The sequence below is a fragment of the Ranitomeya variabilis genome, chromosome 2 (assembly GCF_051348905.1).
Source record: "Ranitomeya variabilis isolate aRanVar5 chromosome 2, aRanVar5.hap1, whole genome shotgun sequence".
Classification (NCBI taxonomy): Eukaryota; Metazoa; Chordata; class Amphibia; order Anura; family Dendrobatidae; genus Ranitomeya; species Ranitomeya variabilis.
Window position 1 is genome coordinate 1,068,637,402 of NC_135233.1, and position 23,571 is coordinate 1,068,660,972.

Sequence of the window (23,571 nt, forward strand, 5' to 3'; positions counted from 1 at the left end):
CGGTACTGCTAGCTGCACAGAGCCAAACACCAGCCAATGTGTCAGTGGGGTTCAGCACCGCCAGCTGTTCCCCTGCTGTGCAGCCGGCAACGTGTCCTGCAACTGCCACGCAGGCACAACAGACCCAAAGCTGCCGCCAGTGCAGGCTTCGGCCTACACTCTGCTCCATCTCCTCCTCCTGCTGACCCCGGGCTCTAACACCGCCAGTTGGGGCCCGGTACTGCTGCTGCACAGAGAAAAACACCAGCCAATGTGTCAGTGGGGTTCAGCACCGCCAGCTGTTCCCCTGCTGTGCAGCCGGCATCGTGTCCTGCAAAAGCCACGCAGACACTTGCTCTTGTACCTTCTGCTCCCCATCCTGGTTCCAGTACCGTCAGCTGGTTCTGGGCAGAGCCTTTGGCTTAGGTGCCTCCCTCTGGGTATCCGAGTTCCACCAACGTCAGGTGGTCCTTGGTAGTGCTTTCAGGCACGGGTACCTCCTGCTTAGTAACCGGGTTCCAGTAACGTCAGCTGGTCCTCGGTAGTTCCATTGGCTCTTGGACCTTCGGCTACCCATCCGGGTTCCAGCACCGTCAGCTGGTTCTCGGCAGTGTCTTTTGCTCTTGTACCTTCTGCTCCCCATCCTGGTTCCAGTACCGTCAGCTGGTTCCGGGCAGAGCCTTTGGCTTAGGTGCCTCCCTCTGGGTATCCGAGTTCCACCAACGTCAGGTGGTCCTTGGTAGTGCTTTCAGGCACGGGTACCTCCTGCTTAGTAACCGGGTTCCAGTAACGTCAGCTGGTCCTCGGTAGTTCCATTGGCTCTTGGACCTTCGGGTAGCCATCCTAGTTCCAGTTCCATCAGCTGGTTCTCGGCATTTTCTCAGCCTTCTTGTACCTTCTGCTACATTTCCAAGTTCAAGAGACTAAACACGATGACCCGGAAGACCACCCCTAAGATGACGACGACACCAGAGACGACAACCACCGTGATGACGACGACCCTGGAGACGATGACCCTGAAGACCACCCCGATGACGACGACCCCGGAGACGACGACCCTGAAGACCACCCCGATGACGACGACCCCGGAGACGACGACCCTGGAGACGACGATGACCTGGAAGACCGAGAAGCAGAAGAACAAGAGGCTGCAGAACAAAGAGCAGAAGAACATTAAGCATAACACTAAATATCAGAGCAAAAAATATTATCTAAATTATAAGCAGAAGAAGACTAAGCAGTGTATGGGGGTGAGTCCGTTCCTCCTCGTGGCGCCCCTGGATAAAGCCTGATGCTGCAGGCCAAACTGAACGCGGACAAATGTAACTCTTTTGTGACAGGCAGAACGGAAGGTGTAATCTTCAAACTTTTATAGATAACAACTACGGGAATGCCTGTCACAAATAAGAATATGATGAAGAAGTAGAATATGATGAAGATAAAAGTAAAATAAAAAGAATATGAACAATGTAACCAAAAAAATAATAGGTAGAAGATGAAGAAGAAGATGAATAAGGTGAAGAAGTTGATGTCAAAGAAGCTGATGATGAGGATAATGAAGAAGAAAGTGTGGGAGAAGTAAAAAAGAAGGTGAAGGGCGTGGAAGTAGTGAAACATCAATATCTGACAAAATAAAAAAAAAAATAACATAGTCAAAATCTTTCTACCGCCGAACGTCATAAAAAAAACAAAATCCTGCTATTCTATTACATTGGGCTAAACCTCTGTGCCTTTAATGTCTCCGCCACGTCCCCCAATACATCCTACATTATTCTTAGTTGTTTTCCTTCATGTAGAATGAACCTACAAGTTTATAAAGGGTTTATTTTAATTCCGATATTTTCGTCCCATTGACTTGCATTGGGATCGGGTATCGGTATCGGATTAGATCCGATATTTTGACGGTATCGGCCGATACTTTCCGATACCGATACTTTCCGATATCGGAAAGTATCGCTCAACACTATTCAGAAGTCGATAGTCTATACAAGGTCTCAAAGATCCGTCCTTCTTGGCCACAAAGAAAAATCCCGCACCAAGAGGGGAAGAGGATGGACGAATATGTCCCTTCTCCAGAGACTCCTTAATATACGAACGCATTGCGGTATGCTCAGGTACAGACAGATTAAATAATCTTCCCTTAGGAAACTTACTACCTGGAATCAAATCTATAGCGCAGTCACAGTCCCTATGAGGAGGAAGAGCACTGGACCTGGACTCGCTGAATACATCCTGATAATCAGACAAATACTCAGGAACTTCTGAAGGAGTGGAGGAAGCAATAGACACCGACGAGGAATCGCAATAAATTCCCTGACAGCCCCAACTTGACACAGACATTGCCTTCCAATCCAAGACTGGATTGTGAGTTTGTAACCATGGCAGACCCAAAACGACCAAATCATGCATTTTATGCAAAACAAGAAAACGAATCACCTCTCGATGTTCAGGAGACATGCACATGGTCACCTGTGTCCAAAACTGCAGCTTATTTTCCGCCAATGGCGTAGCATCAATACCTCTCAGAGGAATAGGATTAACCAAAGGCTCCAGAACAAAACCACAGCGCTTGGCAAACGACAGATCCATAAGACTCAGGGCAGCACCTGAATCCACAAACGCCATAACAGGATAGGAAGACAATGAGCAAATTAAAGTCACAGGCAAAATAAATTTAGGTTGCAAATTACCAATGGCGACCGGACTAACCACCTTTGTTAAGCGTTTAGAGCATGCTGATATAACATGTGTAGAATCACCACAGTAGAAACACAACCCATTCTGACGTCTATGATTTTTCCGTTCAATTCTAGTCTGAACTCTATCACATTGCAATAACTCAGGTGTCTGTTCAGACAACACCACCAGGGAATTAGCGACTTTGCGCTCCCGTAAACGCCGGTCAATTTGAATAGCCAACGCCATGGAATCATTCAGACTTGTAGGAATGGGGAAACCCACCATCACATTCTTAATGGCTTCAGAAAGGCCATTTCTGAAATTTGCAGCCAGAGCACACTCATTCCACTGAGTAAGCACGGACCATTTCCGAAATTTTTGGCAATAAACTTCAGCTTCATCCTGGCCCTGAGAGATAGCCAGCAAAGCTTTTTCTGCCTGAATTTCAAGATTGGGCTCCTCGTATAGCAACCCAAGCGCCAGAAAAAACGCATCAACATCTGCCAAAGCCGGATCGCCTGACGCCAACGAGAAAGCCCAATCCTGAGGGTCGCCCCGTAAGAAAGAGATAACAATTTTTACTTGCTGAGCTGAGTCTCCAGACGAACGAGGTCTCAGAGATAGAAACAATTTACAATTATTCCTGAAATTTCTAAATTTAAATCGGTCTCCAGAGAACAATTCCGGAATAGGTATTTTAGGTTCTGACATTGGACTGCTAGTAACAAAATCTTGAATACTCTGCACACGAGCAGCAAGCTGATCCACACTAGTAATCAAGGTCTGGACATTCATGTCTGCAGCAAGGCTCCAGCCACTCTGAGATAAAGGGGAGGAAAGAAAGGAAAAAAAAAAAAAAACTCAGAATTTCCTTTCTTATAATCCCACTTCTGCAATGCATTAAATATTCACTTATGGCCTGGCATACTGTTATGACCCCAATGGCAGGGGGTCTCAGAGACAATAGCGAAGTCTGCAAACATAAAACCCAGCTCATAGGGCAGTGGTAACTGGGCTGACCATATACCTGAACCTAGCACTCAAATAACAGCAGCCGGGGAACGTACCTACGTTGATTCTAGACGTCTCGCGCCAGCCGGAGAACTAACTAACCCTAGCAAGGAAAAGAAAGACCTTTCTTGCCTCCGGATGAAATACCCCAAAAAGTTGGATACAAGCCCCCAACAAATAATAACGGTGAGGTAAGAAGAAAAGACAAACGCAAGAAATGAACTAGGTTTTAGCAAAGAGAGGCCCGCTAACTAATAGCAGAATATAGGAAGATGACTTATATGGTCAGCGAAAACCCTCACAAAAAACTCCACGCGGAATATTCAAGAACCGTCTAACGGCACGGGGGGAGAACATCCGCACCCTAGAGCTTCCAGCAATATCAGGAATCACATTTAGTACAAGCTGGACAAAAATAAGAGCACAGAAAATAACCAAAAACAAGAAAGCAGGACTTAGCTTAATTTTGCATAGAACCAGGACCAGCAGATAGGAGCAAACAGAAGGATCTGATTACAACGATGCCAGGCACCAGACTGAAAATCCAGGAAGTTCAAATAGCGACACCCCTGGACTAACGAGGCCAGGTGGGTACCAAGCAAGGGAAGGAATATCAAAGTGTAATATCACTAGTGACCACAAGAGGGAGCCAAAAGGTCAATTCACAACACTTCTGGCACTTTTCCAGCATCCATCTGTTTAGCAGGCTGTGGGACTTTGCAAATGCCACATGGTTTTTTATTGCCTTTTGTTTAGTACTGGCTTCTGGACACTGATTTGACCATGGAGGCCATTTTGAGACAGAATCCTACAAACTGTTCTAGTTGACATAGGGACTTGATGTGACCAGGCCTGTTGGAGCTCTGCTGCAGTGCAAGAGGGGCTTGCTTTGGATTTTCTAACCAACAAACGTTCCTCCTGAGCAGTTGTCTTGTGGGGTCTGCCGGACCTGCGCTTGTCAAACACATCTCCAGTCTCTTCAAATCTTTTTTTAATTCTTTGTACTTGACGCTGAGACACATTAAAGGTGCCAGCCACCTCTGCAGTGGATCTGGTCTTCAGCCTCTTGATAATCCAGGCTTTGGTCGCAGGGTGGATTTTTGGCATGTTGTCAGAGCTCAAGTTGCAGTTCAAGTGAAGGTCTGGGGTGCTGGGTGTGTTGTTCAGTTTATCCTGATAGACTTTCAGCCATACATGGACATTTTTGTAATGGTAATATACTCAGTTCTATCATCTATTGTATTTGTTATACTTTGCTGCCATCTACTGGTTATTGCTGTATTACACTGTAATATTTTGTTATCGTACATTCCCATAATACCTATCTGTCTATAGCTCCTCCTATCTTTTTCCTTCTCTTCCTGTTTTTGTACTCTGTGCCATCTTGGAACACACATGTGCTGCAGGGCTGGAGAAAGGATTCTCTTGTTACCTCCAACCTGGAGCTTCTATTATCTCTAACCTGGAGCTTCTATTATCTCTAACCTGGAGCTTCTATTATCTCTAATCTGGTGCTTCTATAACAGCTCTAACCTACAGTCCTCACTCCTACCTCATCTTCATTCCTTCATCTTCCCTGACGTCTCATCTCATCAAGGTACTGTAAATAAAGTCTGTTGAATTTATCACTGCATCATCCTTCCGGATCACCACGCGCAGCTGTTAGAGACTGGGAGCACAGGTTGGCGAGTAACGCTGTCCGCCATTGTTTATACAGAGATTCGTGATCACATCCCTCAGACACATCTCATCCACGTATATCGGTGGCAGAATACTGGGTTTCTTTTTATACACACACACTAATTAACCGATCATTTACTGAGCACAGGTGAGGATGTAAACTAGGATTGGGTGCATTATATGACCAGGCGACAAAACTTTTGTCTTGCCAAAATCTGACCATTCTGTGTTGTATTTCTGCATTGATGCCAATTTATTTTCTTAACCTAAACCACATTTTGGAGGGTTTCAGCATTCAAAAGAATAATTTATACAAGCAATGGATAAATTTAATGTCAGGTTATAAGCTTTTATTTACATAACTTCAGTCAGGGAGTGTAGTATAACCACAATTTTTATACTGTTTTGAAACTATTTTTGTCTGTTTCTCGGCTGTATAAGCCTTCCCTCTCTGATACAGTGCATGTACAATACACTCACTGGCCACTTTATTAGGTACACCTGTCCAACTTCTTGTTAACACTTAATTTCTAATCAGCCAATCACATGGCGGCAACTCAGTGCATTTAGGCATGTAGACATGGTCAAGACAATCTCCTGCAGTTCAAACCGAGCATCAGTATGGGGAAGAAAGGTGATTTGAGTGCCTTTGAACGTGGCATGGTTGTTGGTGCCAGAAGGGCTGGTCTGAGTATTTCAGAAACTGCTGATCTACTGGGATTTTCACGCACAACCATCTCTAGGGTTTACAGAGAATGGTCCGAAAAAGAAAAAAAATCCAGTGAGCGGCAGTTCTGTGGGCGGAAATGCCTTGTTGATGCCAGAGGTCAGAGGAGAATGGGCAGACTGGTTCGAGCTGATAGAAAGGCAACAGTGACTCAAATCGCCACCCGTTACAACCAAGGTAGGCCTAAGAGCATCTCTGAACGCACAGTGCGTCGAACTTTGAGGCAGATGGGCTACAGCAGCAGAAGACCACACCGGGTACCACTCCTTTCAGCTAAGAACAGGAAACTGAGGCTACAATTTGTACAAGCTCATCGAAATTGGACAGTAGAAGATTGGAAAAACGTTGCTTGGTCTGATGAGTCTCGATTTCTGCTGCGACATTCGGATGGTAGGGTCAGAATTTGGCGTAAACAACATGAAAGCATGGATCCATCCTGCTTTGTATGGAGCATCTTTGGGATGTGCAGCCGACAAATCTGCGGCAACTGTGTGATGCCATCATGTCAATATGGACCAAAATCTCTGAGGAATGCTTCCAGCACCTTGTTGAATCTATGCCACGAAGAATTGAGGCAGTTCTGAAGGCAAAAGGGGGTCCAACCCGTTACTAGCATGGTGTACCTAATAAAGTGGCCGGTGAGTGTATATGTCAGAAACAGGGTGCCACGTTGACCTGATAATAATAACAAATGGTAACATACTGTTTGAGTCCTCTGCACCCTATCACTCTACAGCAGGATTATGCAGGGAGAGAGAGGGATAGCTGCTGACGAGTGGGTGCGTCACTGCACCGGAATAGGGTGCCAACCTCCGCTGGTAGGCAGTGAGACAACAGTAGAATATTAGGGTGAATCTTTCTCTCCTTCCCCTCCACAATACAGACATTTAATTGGGCTATCTGAGTCATGATTATGTATTTTGACATATATGTGCACAATGCTTTTAACATTTAATATTAAAGGATATGTTTTATATGGTTTATTTCCCCCAAAATTGGGTACTTTCTGTGATTCAGCAATAATTTTTGGTACTTCTCTATTTGACATACGGTGATTTTTTTGAGATTCCATGACGAGTCCATCCAAACAGAAACTGCTCTTTAGGTGACGTTAGAGTAGTATAGCATATTTTTGACATCCAAATGGACAAGGGGTGATCCAGATTTTGAAGATGCAAAAGAGTTAGACCACATTGGTCAATTCCATTTTTATTACAAGGGTCGCTCAAAAATAAGCTGCTATCAGATCTACAGCGACCAGCTGTTATCTGTAGGACAGCTTTTAACAAATGTTCAATGCTATTATAGCGCCACCACCGGGGAACTAAAGTATTACATGATACCCATTGCAATTAATGGGCTTTTTGTGTACTACGTGGACTGGTAACATCTTCTAGGGAGAGAGACTCACGACAGCCTCTCGGGTCCAGTTTATTGATGAAGATCTTGAATAAGAGACTCCTTCTGTTAATGCAAGGAAACCAAGAACGATTGTGACCAGGACAAAGTCTTGTTCTCTCCTGATTTCAGTCTGTTATCACTGTTCTCTCTTCCGGTCGTCATCTGAACTTTGGCCAGCGGAGGTTTATGACAAGGCACATTTTTTTATTTGTAATTAGTGAGAATTATATTTTCAAGAAACTAAATAATCAGAAAAATTACAATTAGGCATTTATTATCTGAGCTTTCACATCATAAAGCCTTCACTGCACATATCAGATCACCGATGTCCGTATGATTATATAGTTGTATTTGTTGTTTGCTTTGAGTTAAAACTATGTTTGAAAGGTCTCTGAACAAAAAGGTGGATCACAAGATGTCCTACTACCAAAATCACCGCAATCATTTGTGATCTGTGCTGGAATCTATCTGCAAGTGTTCAATTCCTCTACAGCATTGTCACAGGACAAATGTGACATTGCATGGAACTTCTTAATGCTCGGTCCTCCAAAGTTTAGGCCTCTTTCACACTTCTGTCTTTGTAGTCCCGTCGAAATACGTCGTTTTTTGAGTAAACAGGATCCCGCAAAAAAATTTCCAGGATCTCATAGACTTGTATTAGCGACGTATCGCGATGGATGACCACACGTTTCGTCCGTCGTGCACTGGATCCTGCGGAATTTGACGGCCCGTCTTTTCCAAAAAACGTACCATGAAACGTTTTTTTGTCTACAGTGGAAAAACGTTCCCCGACGCCTCCTGCAGCATACGTCGTTCCACAGAATGGGAGCCTATGGACACTGGATCCTGCGCACACTGTGAAACGCAGGAATCCAGTGACGGATGCAGTTTTTACTTCTGAGCATGCCTGGAAGCATATTCCAACCCGGGGAAAAGTTCTCCCTCTCTCTCGTCCCGGAAATTTCTCCATTGAAATTCAGGCAACAACGTGTGTAACGCATCCGTCAAAACACTGGATGCGTTACACTCGTTTTTCACTATTTCCACGACGTCCGTCGATACGTCACAACAACGCAGTACAACCCTGGACAGCAGACGGCAGTGTGCAAGAGGCCTAAAGGACATTCTTTGCAACAGTTCCCTGCTCTGCTTTTTCCTGAAAAAGTATTAAAATTGGCTTTTTTTACAATAGAAATGATAGGCTCACCAGTCGAAGTGGCTCACCTAAGCCTTAGGTAAGGGTGGGCACACGAACCCTGGGCGTTTATGCAGAAAGCAGGCAGGTACATGAGCAGTATGGACTTGGTAGACACCAGAATCTCAGGAGCAACAGGACGATAACATGAAACCCAGCAGAAATAAATGCAGTCACAAACACAAAAACCACAAATGGTGGAGAAGCCCAAACGTAGGACTAGAGTCTCAATCCCAAGACACAGGTGGGTGTCTAAATAAGCCTTCAAGAGGTTTTCCCACCAACAAAGATAATCAACATTTTAATCAATAGATCTTGGAATAATAAGTTCTTCAATTGGATGTTTTTTTAAAAAAAATGTTCCTGTGCTGAGATAATCTTATAAATGTGCTCCTGCTGTGTACTGTGTAATGGCTGCGTCTGACCGTGCAGGAACATGGTCTGATCATACCACAGGTCCTGGGCAGGGGAGGACACAAAAGAGTATACAGACATTACAGCACGGGATCACAACTCATTCTTTCTTTGAGGTAAAACATTGCTTCAAAACAGGCAGTGGAATGTTTAACTTCACAAAAAGAATCAGCTGTGATCTCCTGCTGTAATGTCTGCATTCTCTATTGCTTCCTCCCCTCCCAGGAGCTGTGATATGATCAGACCATGTTCCTGTACGGTCAGACACATCCATTACACAGTACACAGCAGGGACATATTTATAAGACTATCTCAGCACAGGAACATTTTTTTTTTAAGCATCCAATTATGGAACTTATTATTATTCCAAGATCTATTAATTACTTTCACTTTGTGAAAACCTCTTTAAACAGGTTTAGGAAGATGATGTCATTGATCCACTCTGGGCAATTTGAAAAACTTGACGTGGAGAACAGCAGAGGGCAAGAGACCTGGGGGAAGGATACAGAGCCTGGGATACCCGGGACAAGTGTGTAACATGAAAACTGCTGAAAACACGTAGCAGGTACTAAAACTTCTCCATCCTCTTACCCTACATTTGCTTATTCTCCCTACCTCTACCACCTAGAAGCCAACGCTTCATTTTATGGCATTCCGTTTTACATCGCCCTCCGGCTTCTGCAGTGAATGTCATTGATCTAGAAGGCCATCATACATTGTATGCCATCACTTGCACCTAAACATGAAACACTACACAACCTGGCCTGACATGGAGGCTACCGAATGGTGAGGACCCCCACAAATCTATAAAGCATAGTTCTTCACCTATCTTTCTGTTTACGTCCTGAGGAAACCGGAGAGGTCACTACGTTCAAAACACAGAGCTGGAATTCCGGTGTGAAATCATAAGGGTTAATAATTAAGGTCTATTACAGGCGTTTGCACTATGATCCGCAGCCATGAGTTCAGCAGGTTGTATTGCAGCATGGAAGGAGGGGGGAATGATGAGCGAGAAAAGACCCGAATATACGGTGTCCTGTATAATGCAGCAGGAGAGAGATCACAATCTGAGGGAATTACACATCAGGGAGAATTTATGACTTTATAAGCCCGGAACATGATGATATCAGTGCTCCTCTCTGTGGTCATCATACACAGGCCATCTACTAGGGATATAAGTGAAAAATCAATGTACTTGAAGCTACGATAAAACGGGAAATGGAAACATTTTTAAAACAACTCGATTTATTCAGCGTAGGGTATGAGCCCACTTACAGCATTGACTCCAATCAGTGAGATTATTAATGGTCGACTGAGGAATGTTCTGCTGCATACACTTGGGCAAATCATCAAGATCCGCTGCTGGCAGCTTCTTTTGTAATTGCCGACCAATGAAGTTCTACATGTAGTTGATTGGAGACAAGTCTGCAGACGCTGCAAGCGATGGGATCACGTTTAGGCCATGCAGGCTGCTCATATAAGCATGAGCAACGAGTGGCATGGCAATGTTGAAACATTGTTCCTGGGTCACTTGGGGTATAAAATAATTATACTGACACTCAGGGTACATGATAATGACGCTGACACTTGGGGTACAAGTTCTCTTTGAAGGTTTCGATGGTAGGCGAGAGTCTGATGTGTTGTGGTAGAGAGTTCCAGAGTAGGGGTGATGCGCGAGAGAAATCTTGTATGCAATTGTGGGAAGAGGAGATAAGAGGGGAGTAGAGAAGGAGAACTTGTGAGGATCGGAGGTTGCGTGTAGGAAAGTACCGGGAGACGAGGTCACAGATGTATGGAGGAGACAGGTTGTGGATGGCTTTGTACGTCATGGTTAGGGTTTTGTACTGGAGTCTCTGGGCAATGGGGAGCCAGTGAAGGGATTGACAGAGTTGATAGGCGGGGAATAGCGGGGGGACAGGTGGATTAGTCGGGCAGCAGAGTTTAGAAGAGAATGGAGGGGTGCGAGAGTGTTAGAGGGGAGGCCACAGAGCAGGAGGTTACAGTAGTCAATGCGGGAGATGATGAGGGCATGGACCAGGGTTTTTGCAGATTCTAGGTTGAGGAATGTATGAATCCGGGAGATATTTTTGAGTTATAGTCGGCAGGAGATGGAAAGGGCTTGAAAATGTGGTTTAAAGAAAAGAGCCTAGTCAAGGGATACCCCAAGGCAGAGAGCTTGCAGGACTGGGGAGAGATCAGCCATTGATTTTGATGGGTAGGTCTGTTGAGAGAGATGGGAGAAAGATGATGAATTCTGTTTCATCCATGTTAAGGTGTATAGAAAGCGTCATGTACTGTGGTGTGCAGGCAGGACAATAACAGTAGTGGTTGCCGTTATATCTGGTCCTATATGTATATGATTCTACTGAACATGTATACAGTTCTGAGACACAATATCTGTACGATGTCTCCACCTGGTGGAGAAGAGCAGAGTAGCAAGTATCAGTATAATGGATGCCTTCATGACTTTGCTTTCCTTTGCCTTCGCACATACGAGGAATGTAATGACTTTCTTGCTGTCGCTTGCTGGATAATCATTGACCTTAAGAAAAGTTTTTCTTGATTCGTTGTGAAATGTTTATTTTTTGTCCTGAGCTGAGAGTTTAGAAGCTCTGACTTCTTAACCTCCCAATCTTCATCTATCTCATCCAAAGGGTTATCTTCCAGTGCTGCCGCTAGACGATAATCTCTGCATTCTACTTCAGCCCTGCGAAATGAAATCACATTCATTAAAATACCTCCAAAAGACAAAATATTGCATGTATTTTTAGATTTATCGGCCAAATACAGCGAGGATTTACAACACAATAGACAAACTTGAAAACTGCAATACCCTAATACCACCAACAGGGGGATGTGTTGAGCTATGTACAGCACCAAAGGCTACATTACCCTTACCATATCAGGACATATTAACCCCCTGGCTACACAGAAATTTTTTTTTTCCTTTCAAGAGCTTTCCTTTTATTTATTAATTTTACCAAATAAGGTGCCGAAAATTTAAAAAAAAATTCCAAGTGGGATGGAATTGAAAAAAAAAATATTTTTTCTTTTAGATTTAGGTGTTTTTAACCTTCAACATTGGGGTAAAAAAAAACTTCTTGTAACTTAAACAGGTCAGTACGGATTTGGTGATATCAAAATGTTAGACTTTAAAAATTAGTTTTAGTCCCATATTCTGAGCATTATAAGGTTATTTAATTTTTAGTAGATCCAACGGGTTGAAGGTCAGTCTTAAGATCCATACGACTTTTGTTTTTGTTTTTAATTCAGGAGGGTGAAATTTTGGTTGTTGTCCATTTTGGTGTTCAACTGCACAATATAAGCTTGAGCAAAGGGCACATCAGGCCTTCATCCTCGCCGGTGGCAGCAGGGTTCTTCTTTGTGAAGAAGAAAGATGGCGGATTACGCCCGTGTTTTGATTTCAGGGAGTTGAACCAAATTACGGTTCGTGATCCATACCCTATGCCTCTGATACCAGATTTGTTCAACCAGGTGGCAGGTGCTAAGTGGTTTACCAAGCTTGACCTCAGGGGGGCGTCAAGGTGATGAATGGAAGACGGCTTTTAATACCCCTGAGGGTCATTTTGAAAATTTGGTGATGCCTTTTGGGTTGACAAACGCACCTGCAGTGTTCCAACATTTCATCAATGATGTGTTCTCGCATGTTTTGGGGAAATTCGTTATCGTGTACCTAGATGACATTCTCATATATTCTTGCGACTGTGAGGCTCATTTAGATCATGTCAGGCAGGTGTTACAGCTTCTCAGAGAGAATAAGATGTATGCTAAACTTGAGAAATGTGTATTTTCTGTTCAAGAGTTGCCTTTCTTGGGTTATATTGTGTCCGCTTCTGGTTTTAAAATGGACGCCGCTAAGGTGCAGGAGGTGCTGCATTGGGAACGTCCTGATAACCTGAAAGCACTTCATCGGTTCCTTGGGTTTTCTAACTACTATAGGAAATTTATCAAGGATTTTTCCATCATTGCTAAACCGCTAACTGACATGACTAAAAATGGTACCAATTTCTCCGTTTGGCCTGAGGCTGCTGTGCGCGCATTTGAATTTCTTAAAGGGAACCTATCACCCCGTTTTTTTCGGTATGAGATAAAAATACTGTTAAATAGGGCCTGAGCTGTGCATTACAATAGTGTAGTTTGTGGACCCCGATTCCCCACCTATGCTGCCGAAATACGTTACCAAAGTAGTCATTTTCGCCTGTCAATCAGGCTGGTCAGGTCGGATGGGCGTGGCTTCTTCCCCCAGATATTGCGTAGTTTTCCGTTGGTGGCGTAGTGGTGTGCGCATGTCCAAGGTCCCCAATCCTGCACGGGGGGGTGAAAATAGCAGCGATGTCCGTTATTCCATTGGTGGTCGGTGGGCGCGGCCATCTTCCTTTGGCCGCGCGTGCGCAGAAGCGGCGCTCTGCTGGCCGCGGCTTCAGGAAAATGGCCGCGGGATGCCGCGCGTGCGCAGATGGAGATCGCGGCGGCCATTTTCCTGAAGCCGCGGCCAGCAGAGCGCCGCTTCTGCGCACGCGCGGCCAAAGGAAGATGGCCGCGCCCACCGACCACCAATGGAATAACGGACATCGCTGCTATTTTCACCCCCCCGTGCAGGATTGGGGACGTTGGACATGCGCACACCACTACGCCACCAACGGAAAACTACGCAATATCTGGGGGAAGAAGCCACGCCCATCCGACCTGACCAGCCTGATTGACAGGCGAAAATGACTACTTTGGTAACGTATTTCGGCAGCATAGGTGGGGAATCGGGGTCCACAAACTACACTATTGTAATGCACAGCTCAGGCCATATTTAACAGTATTTTTATCTCATACCGAAAAAAACGGGGTGATAGGTTCCCTTTAAGAACAGTTTTGTTTCAGCCCCCATTCTTGTGCAGCCAGACGTATCTAAACCCTTTGTTGTGGAAGTCGATGCGTCTGAGGTTGGTGTGGGGGCGGTACTATCTCAAGGCTCATCTTTGAGTGATTTACGTCCGTGCGCCTATTTCTCCAAGAAACTGTCGTCCGCCGAACGTAACTACGATATCGGCAACAGGGAGTTGTTGGCTATTAAGTTGGCCTTTGAGGAATGGCGACATTTCTTGGAGGGGTCGTTACATCAGGTAACTGTTATTACCGATCATAAGAATCTGCTGTATTTGGAGTCAGCCAAGCGTCTGTCCCCCAGGCAGGCTCGCTGGGCATTGTTTTTCACGGGGTTCAATTTTGTTGTCACTTATAGACCGGGGTCTAAAAACACTAAGGCGATGCTCTGTCCAGGTGTTTTCCGGGGGGAGAACCTCGGGAGGATCCAGTACCCATCCTCCAAAAGGGTGTTGTGGTTTCGGCTCTCACTACCGAGGTTGAGGCTGAGATTGCCGAGGCCCAGGAGGAGGTACCATCTGAGCTTCCCATCAACAAATCTTTTGTACCACTTCATCTCCGCCTAAAGGTTTTGGCGGAGCATCATGATGCTGTCCTGGCTGGTCACCCAGGGGTTAGAGGTACCTTGGAGTTGGTGTCACGTCGGTTTTGGTGGCCCAAGATCCGACAGGACGTGGTCTCATACGTGTCAGCTTGTACCACGTGCGCTAGGGCTAAGACGCCTCGCTCCCGTCCTGTTGGCACACTACTTCCTCTTGAAGTACCTAGTAAGCCATGGATGGAAATCTCCATGGATTTCATCACTGATTTGCCCTCATCAGCTGGGAACACGGTCATCTTGGTGATTGTTGATCGGTTTTCTAAAATGTCGCACTTTGTGTCTTTGCCTTCGTTGCCTAACGCTAAGACTCTGGCTCAGGTATTTGTGCAGGAGGTGGTCAGACTTCATGGGGTTCCGTCTGACATCGTGTCTGATAGGGGGTCTCAGTTTGTGGCAAAATTTTGGAGAGCATTTTGCTCACGGCTGGGGATCAAGTTATCTCATTCTTCAGTGCTTCATCCTCAGTCAAATGGTCAGACTGAGCGTATGAACCAAAATTTGGAACAGTACCTACGCTGCTTTGTCTCTGATAACCAGGAGGAGTGGTCTACCTTTCTTCCTTTGGCTGAGTTTGCCATCAATAATCACCGTCAGGAGTCATCTGGGGAGTCTCCGTTTTTTTGTGTTTACGGGCTACATCCCCAATTTTGTACTTTGAGTCAGAGGGGCTCTTCCGGCGTTCCGGAGGAGGACCACTTAGGAGCACAATTGTCGTCAGTCTGGAAGAGAGTTAAACAGCGCCTGTTGAGTGTGGGTGCTAGGTACAAACGTGTGGCTGACAGTAGGCGTGTGCCAGGTCCGGACCTGAGTGTGGATGACTGGGTGTGGTTATCCACAAAAAACATAAGACTCAAAATACCGTCCTTTAAATTGGGTCCACGGTTTATTGGTCCATTTAGGGTCACCGCCGTCATTAACCCAGTAGCGTACCGATTGGAGCTCCCTACGGTGTATAAGATACACAACGTGTTCCACAGGTCTCTTCTAAAGAAGGTGGTGGGTTCTGTGGACGCGGCGCCTATGCCACCTCCAGTCTTGGTGGATGGTAATTTGGAGTTTGAAGTCTCCAAGGTGGTTGACTCTCGTGTAGCGCTTCGCACTTTACAGTACTTGGTACACTGGCGTGGTTATGGGCCTCAGGAGAGGTCCTGGCTACCAGCCTCGGACATTCATGCGGATTGGCTGGTCAGGTTTTTTCATCGTCACCATCCAGACAAGCCAGGTCCTATAAGCCGTGAGGGCCCTGGGGTCCCTCGTAGAAGGCGGGGTACTGTCATGTCGGACGCTGTTCAGACCAGGTCGTCTGACAGACAGCGGTAATTCCACTTTTGACCACTATTTGCTCATTGGCGTCAGCTAGATTTTATCTAGCTGTTCCGGGGTTAATTTACCTGATCCTCGGATTGGAAGCTGGGCCATTCCCATTGCCTTTAAATAGTTCTCCTGATCATTGGGTGTCGCCGATTATAGCTTCTGTCTTGTGCGTTGTTATCTCGGTCTGGAGTGGAGAGCTGGTTGTTGGAGATTCGTTGCTGGTGGTGTATTTTCCTCTGTCTTATTTACTCCTTCCTATATTTGTATTTATTTTGCCCTGCACATTTATAGTGTATTCCTGAGTGACTGCAGCGTGGTGTATATTTTCCTTTATCCTTGTCTGTGCTAACTGTGGGTATTGGAATATTACCTCTTCACTGGGTGGTGGGCGGAGGTATCAGCCTAGGGTTGGAACAGGAGACAGGGTGAGGTTCGAGGCCTGGACATGCACACCATCAGTGTAAACTCTAGGTAGAGGGTCAGTCAGGATTTCCCTAGTCCGAGGGAAACTGCAGGGGCCCGGGTTATTAGCTCTCGCTCTCCTAGTCTCCCCGTGACATATAAATAGTTAGATTTTTTATTAGTTCGGGTAATTAAAGGGAACCCGATAGGTTCCCCAATTACCCCAATGCGCCACCATGTGTTAACACTCTGCCTGACATGCCCTTTGTACAGTATAAGTGGGGCGTTGGTTTCCCCAGACTAGTTGTCCCTCTAATCATGTTACTTCGCCCAGTTTGGGAGGCATATGACACCAGACAGATCATATCAATAGCAAATATATTACTTTCTTAGATTTTTTTACAATTTGACATTTATGTTTTTGGATAGATAGATTATTTCATCTTTTATATTTTGCAGAGTTTATATATATATATATATATATATATATATATATATATATATATATATATATATATATATATTTTTTTTTTAAATCTTATTTACCTTTTTAATTAGTCCCCTTCGGGGACTTAAACCTGCAATGGCTTGGTTGCCCCATATGATACACAGATATACTGTAGTATTGCACTGTACTGAAAAATAGAAGATCTCGTATGAAGCCCAACTACAGGCTGGGCTTCACTGGAGTACTAAAATGGAGGACATGGGGGCGTTCACTTCGCATACGCTGACAGGGGTCGTGATGGAGACATAACTGTTTGGAAACATGTTAAATGCCACTGTCATACATAAGAGTGGTATTTAAACGTTAAGGGAATGGAGCCAATTGTGATTCCAGCAGGTGCCGGCTGTGTATCCCAGGCAGCACTCGCGTTATGCAGCTCTGGAGCCCGTTACCCACAAGCGGTGCGACATACATGTACAGCAGATGTCTCCAAACGGTTAATGGCAGCATATACGGTGATTTGTACAAAACCTTCATATACCATTCCTCTGTATGTATGCCAGGCCCATAACTAAGGCCTTGGCATCATTTGTAGTGCCCATCGCCCAAAACCCCAGATTACCTGAGAAACCATCATCCGTTACCTCCGACAAGGATGCCCCCTGACCCCAGGGCTCACCCAATCCCAAGATTATTGCCTGCCCAAGCACATGGGTAAAGCAGCAGGACAGCAAGAAGAGCCGCCTCCAGGACACTTGCCTATTTTACTAGGAGTCCAGGAGGTGTCACCTTTTAACATAAGTTTCCAAGACATGCTGGGAGACGTGCTTACTTACATCTCCAGAAACTTGACACAGTCTTTGTGGCCGTAAATCTCTGCGATTCTCCTGGGCGAGTCTCCATGAAAATCGGTGGCATCAATAGGTGCGTGCAAGGAGTGCAGGGTACGGAGGACGCTTAGCTTTCCTGATTCTGCAGCAAAATGTGCAGGTGTCCATCCGATGTCCGTCCTCAGACAGGGCCGGGCCCCATAATCCACTAATAGCTTCACTGTGTCCGACTGCCCTGCTGGAAGCAAGGAAGGGCATTCAGAGGTAATGTAATGTATGATTCTTGGACCTTAAAGAAATTGGTACATGGAGAAGGTAGAATCGGTGCATGCACAACAATTATATACAGCCTTGACCTGAACCCCTTTCTGACATCGGGCTGAATAGTACGCCAATGTCGGAGTCCCTCCCTTTGGGCTCATTTCCATATGCGAGGCACACATCCGTATCTCGCATGTGGAAACCAAGCTCTGGCGCCGGCACTTTGGAGCGGAGCTGTGCAGCTCCATGTGTTCCTATGCGGCCGCACGCTCCGCTCTGGAGTGCCGGCTCCACAGCTTGGTTTCCACATGCGAGATACGGATGTGAGCCTCGCATGTGGAAATGAGCCCTTTGATGTGGGCTCCGGCTGCGAGCCCACATCTTTTCTGACACATGTCAGCTGTTTTGAACAACTGTCATTTGCCTCTAACAGCTGCGGGTGGAATCGTGATCCACCCGCGGCTGTTAACTAGTTAAATGCATTTAACACGTGCTTCCGGCAAGCGTGCCAAAAATCCCGCCCATCGGCGCCCATGTACCATGACCGTGGGTCTCCAATGTGTTAGCATGACAACCAGAGGTCTCCAGCAGACCTCTATTGTTGTCACTGCTGAATTGCTATGAGCGCCGCCCGGGGGACGGCGCTCATAGCAAGAGAGCAATTCGCTACATACAGGTGATCTGATCACCACCTGTATGTGGCAGAGCCAATCGGGTTATGGCAGCTTCTAGTCTCCTATGGAGAATATTGAAGCATGTCAAAAGTAAAAAAAAAATGTTTTTAAAAATATTAAAATAATACAAACTTTAAAATCACCCCCCATTCAAAATAATACAATAAAACAAAAGTAGTGCACCCATAACAGTGTCAGCTTCTACAACATACACATATTTGTGATCGCCGCATTCAAAATCGCCCAATCTAGCAATATAAAAAAAGAATGAACCCGATCACTAAATGGCGTAACGAGAAAAAAAGTGACTGCAACATTGCATTAAAATGCTATAACGGTCGATCAAAAGATCATATCTGCACCAAAATGGTATCATTACAAACATTAAAAACGTCAGCTCGGTATGCAAAAAAATAAGCCCTCAACCAAACCGAGATCACGAAAAATGGAGACGCTATGGGTATCGGAAAATGGAACACTTTTTTTTAACAAACTTTGGAAAACAACTCTGGGATTTCACTTTTTTTGCAATTTTACCACACTTGGATTTTTTTCCCCATTTTCCAGTACACGACATGGTAAAATCAATGGTGTCATTCAAACGTATAACTCGTCCCGCAAAAAAAAAAGTCATTGTATGGCCATATTGACCAAAAAGTAAAAAAGTTATGGCTCTGGAAAGAAGGGGAGCAAAATTTGAAAGTGCCAAAACAAAAATACCTCTGGTCGTTAAGGGGTTAAATACCTGAGATATATCTCTACAATTCCTGGTCAGTCTATAATATTATGCCAACCAGAGTACCCTATGGCAGCGACAGTTTTGGGGTACCCATAACATTACAGTCAGAATTCCCCATACAAATGCCAGCCACAGTGCACCCATAACAGTGTCAGCTTCTACAACAGTGCCAGTCATAGTGCACCCATAACAGTGTCATATTCTATAACAGTGGCAGTCATAGTGCACCCATAACAGTGTCATATTCTATAACAGTGCCAGTCATAGTGCACCCATAACAGTGTCATATTCTATAACAGTGGCAGTCATAGTGCACCCATAACAGTGTCATATTCTATAACAGTGCCAGTCATAGTGCACCCATACCAGTGTCAGCTTCTACAACAGTGCCAGTCATAGTGCACCCATAACAGTGTCAGCTTCTACAACAGTGCCAGTCATAGTGCACCCATAACAGTGTCATATTCTATAACAGTGCCAGTCATAGTGCACCCAAAACAGTGTCAGCTTCTACAACAGTGCCAGTCATAGTGCACCCATAACAGTGTCATATTCTATAACAGTGCCAGTCATAGTGCACCCAAAACAGTGTCAGCTTCTACAACAGTGCCAGTCATAGTGCACCCATAACAGTGTCATATTCTATAACAGTGCCAGTCATAGTGCACCCAAAACAGTGTCAGCTTCTACAACAGTGCCAGTCATAGTGCACCCATAACAGTGTCAGCTTCTACAACAGTGCCAGTCATAGTGCACCCATAACAGTGTCAGCTTCTACAACAGTGCCAGTCATAGTGCACCCATAACAGTGTCAGCTTCTACAACAGTGCCAGTCATAGTGCACCCATAACAGTGTCATATTCTATAACAGTGCCAGTCATAATGCACCCATAACAGTGTCAGCTTCTACAACAGTGCCAGTCATAATGCACCCATAACAGTGTTAACTTCTACAACAGTGCCAGTCATAGTGCATCCATAACAGTGTCAGCTTCTACAACAGTGCCAGTCATAGTGCACCCATAACAGTGTCATATTCTATAACAGTGCCAGTCATAGTGCACCCATAACAGTGTCAGCTTCTACAACAGTCACAGTCATAGTGCACCCATAACAGTGTCATATTATATATCAGTGCCAGTCATAGTGCACCCATAACAGTGTCATATTCTATAACAGTGCCAGTCATAGTGAACCCATAACAGTGTCATATTCTATATCAGTGCCAGTCATAGTGCACCCATAACAGTGTCATCTTCTATAACAGTGCCAGTCATAGTGCACCCATAACAGTGTCAGCTTCTATAACAGTGCCAGTCATAGTGCACCCATAACAGTGTCATATTCTATAACAGTGCCAGTCATAGTGCACCCATAACAGTGTCATATTCTATAACAGTGCCAGTCATAGTGCACCCATACCAGCGTCAGCTTCTACAACAGTGCCAGTCATAGTGCACCCATAACAGTGTCAGCTTCTACAACAGTGCCAGTCATAGTGCACCCATAACAGTGTCATATTCTATAACAGTGCCATTCATAGTGCACCCATAACAGTGTCAGCTTCTACAACAGTGCCAGTCATAGTGCACCCATAACAGTGTCAGCTTCTACAACAGTGCCAGTCATAGTGCACCCATAACAGTGTCATATTCTATAACAGTTCCAGTCATAGTGCACCCATAACAGTGTCAGCTTCTACAACAGTGCCAGTCATAATGCACCCATAACAGTGTCAGCTTCTACAACAGTGCCAGTCATAGTGCACCCATAACAGTGTCAGCTTCTACAACAGTGCCAGTCATAGTGCACCCATAACAGTGTCATATTCTATAACAGTGCCAGTCATAGTGCACCCATAACAGTGTCAGCTTCTACAACAGTGCCAGTCATAGTGAACCCATAACAGTGTCATATTCTATAACAGTGTCAGTCATAGTGTCCCCATAACAGTGTCATATTCTATAACAGTGCCAGTCATAGTGCACCCATAACAGTGTAAGCTTCTACAACAGTGCCAGTCATAGTGCACACATAACAGTGTCATATTCTATAACAGTGCCATTCATAGTGCACCCATAACAGTGTCAGCTTCTACAACAGTGCCAGTCATAGTGCACCCATAACAGTGTCAGCTTCTACAACAGTGCCAGTCATAGTGCACCCATAACAGTGTCAGCTTCTACAACAGTGCCAGTCATAGTGCACCCATAACAGTGTCATATTCTATAACAGTGCCAGTCATAGTGCACTCATAACAGTGTCAGCTTCTACAACAGTGCCAGTCATAATGCACCCATAACAGTGTCAGCTTCTACAACAGTGCCAGTCATAGGGCACCCATAACAGTGTCAGCTTCTACAACAGTGGCAGTCATAGTGCACCCATAACAGTGTCATATTCTATAACAGTGCCAGTCATAGTGCACCCATAACAGTGTCAGCTTCTACAACAGTGCCAGTCATAGTGAACCCATAACAGTGTCATATTCTATAACAGTGTCAGTCATAGTGTCCCCATAACAGTGTCATATTCTATAACAGTGCCAGTCATAGTGCACCCATAACAGTGTCAGCTTCTACAACAGTGCCAGTCATAGTGCACCCATAACAGTGTCATATTCTATATCAGTGCCAGTCATAGTGCACCCATAACAGTGTCATATTCTATAACAGTGCCAGTCATAGTGAACCCATAACAGTGTCATATTCTATATCAGTGCCAGTCATAGTGCACCCATAACAGTGTCATCTTCTATAACAGTGCCAGTCATAGTGAACCCATAACAGTGTCAGCTTCAACAGTGCCAGTGATAATGCACCCATAACAGTGTCAGCTTCTACAACAGTGCCAGTCATAGTGCACCCATAAGTGTCAGCTTCTATAACAGTGCCAGTCATAGTGCACCCATAACAGTGTCAGCTTCTATAACAGTGCCAGTCATAGTGCACCCATAACAGTGTCATATTCTATAACAGTGCCAGTCATAGTGCACCCATAACAGTGTCATATTCTATAACAGTGCCAGTCATAGTGCACCCATACCAGCGTCAGCTTCTACAACAGTGCCAGTCATAGTGCACCCATAACAGTGTCAGCTTCTACAACAGTGCCAGTCATAGTGCACCCATAACAGTGTCAGCTTCTACAACAGTGCCAGTCATAGTGCACCCATAACAGTGTCAGCTTCTACAACAGTGCCAGTCATAGTGCACCCATAACAGTGTCATATTCTATAACAGTGCCATTCATAGTGCACCCATAACAGTGTCAGCTTCTACAACAGTGCCAGTCATAGTTATAGAATATGACACTGTTATGGGGACACTATGACTGACACTGTTATAGAATATGACACTGTTATGGGTTCACTATGACTGGCACTATTGTAGAAGCTGACACTGTTATGGGTGCACTATGACTGGCACTGTTATAGAATATGACACTGTTATGGGTGCACTATGACTGGCACTGTTGTAGAAGCTGACACTGTTATGGGTGCACTATGACTGGCACTGTTGTAGAAGCTGACACTGTTATGGGTGCATTATGACTGGCACTGTTGAAGCTGACACTGTTATGGGTGCACTATGACTGGCACTGTTATAGAATATGACACTGTTATGGGTGCACTATGACTGGCACTGTTGTAGAAGCTGACACTGTTATGGGTGCACTATGACTGGCACTGTTGTAGAAGCTGACACTGTTATGGGTGCACTATGACTGGCACTGTTGTAGAAGCTGACACTGATATGGGTGCACTATGAATGGCACTGTTATAGAATATGACACTGTTATGGGTGCACTATGACTGGCACTGTTGTAGAAGCTGACACTGTTATGGGTGCACTATGACTGGCACTGTTGTAGAAGCTGACACTTATGGGTGCACTATGACTGGCACTGTTGTAGAAGCTGACACTGTTATGGGTGCACTATGACTGGCACTGTTGTAGAAGCTGACGCTGGTATGGGTGCACTATGACTGGCACTGTTATAGAATATGACACTGTTATGGGTGCACTATGACTGGCACTGTTATAGAAGCTGACACTGTTATGGGTGCACTATGACTGGCACTGTTATAGAAGCTGACACTTATGGGTGCACTATGACTGGCACTGTTATAGAATATGACACTGTTATGGGTGCACTATGACTGGCACTGATATAGAATATGACACTGTTATGGGTTCACTATGACTGGCACTGTTATAGAAGATGACACTGTTATGGGTGCACTATGACTGGCACTGTTATAGAAGCTGACACTTATGGGTGCACTATGACTGGCACTGTTATAGAATATGACACTGT

The 23,571-nt window shown here is 45.0% G+C and overlaps 1 protein-coding gene across 2 annotated transcripts in view; it reads right to left on the reverse strand.

The window, feature by feature from the left end:
* Window positions 1-10,308: 10,308 nt before the first annotated feature.
* ANKRD66 (ankyrin repeat domain 66) overlaps window positions 10,309-23,571 on the reverse strand; it is a 31,966-nt gene continuing 18,703 nt past the window's right edge. The window contains exons 3-4 of one of the 2 annotated variants that reach the window (XM_077293077.1): window positions 17,584-17,812; window positions 10,309-11,793 (exon numbers count right to left, since the gene is read on the reverse strand). In XM_077293077.1, the coding sequence (XP_077149192.1) occupies window positions 11,547-11,793; window positions 17,584-17,812 (476 nt within the window). In that variant the 3' untranslated portion in view covers window positions 10,309-11,546. Of the gene's footprint in view, window positions 11,794-17,583; window positions 17,816-23,571 lie in introns of both variants that reach the window. The other variant, XM_077293076.1, reaches the window with a different exon arrangement.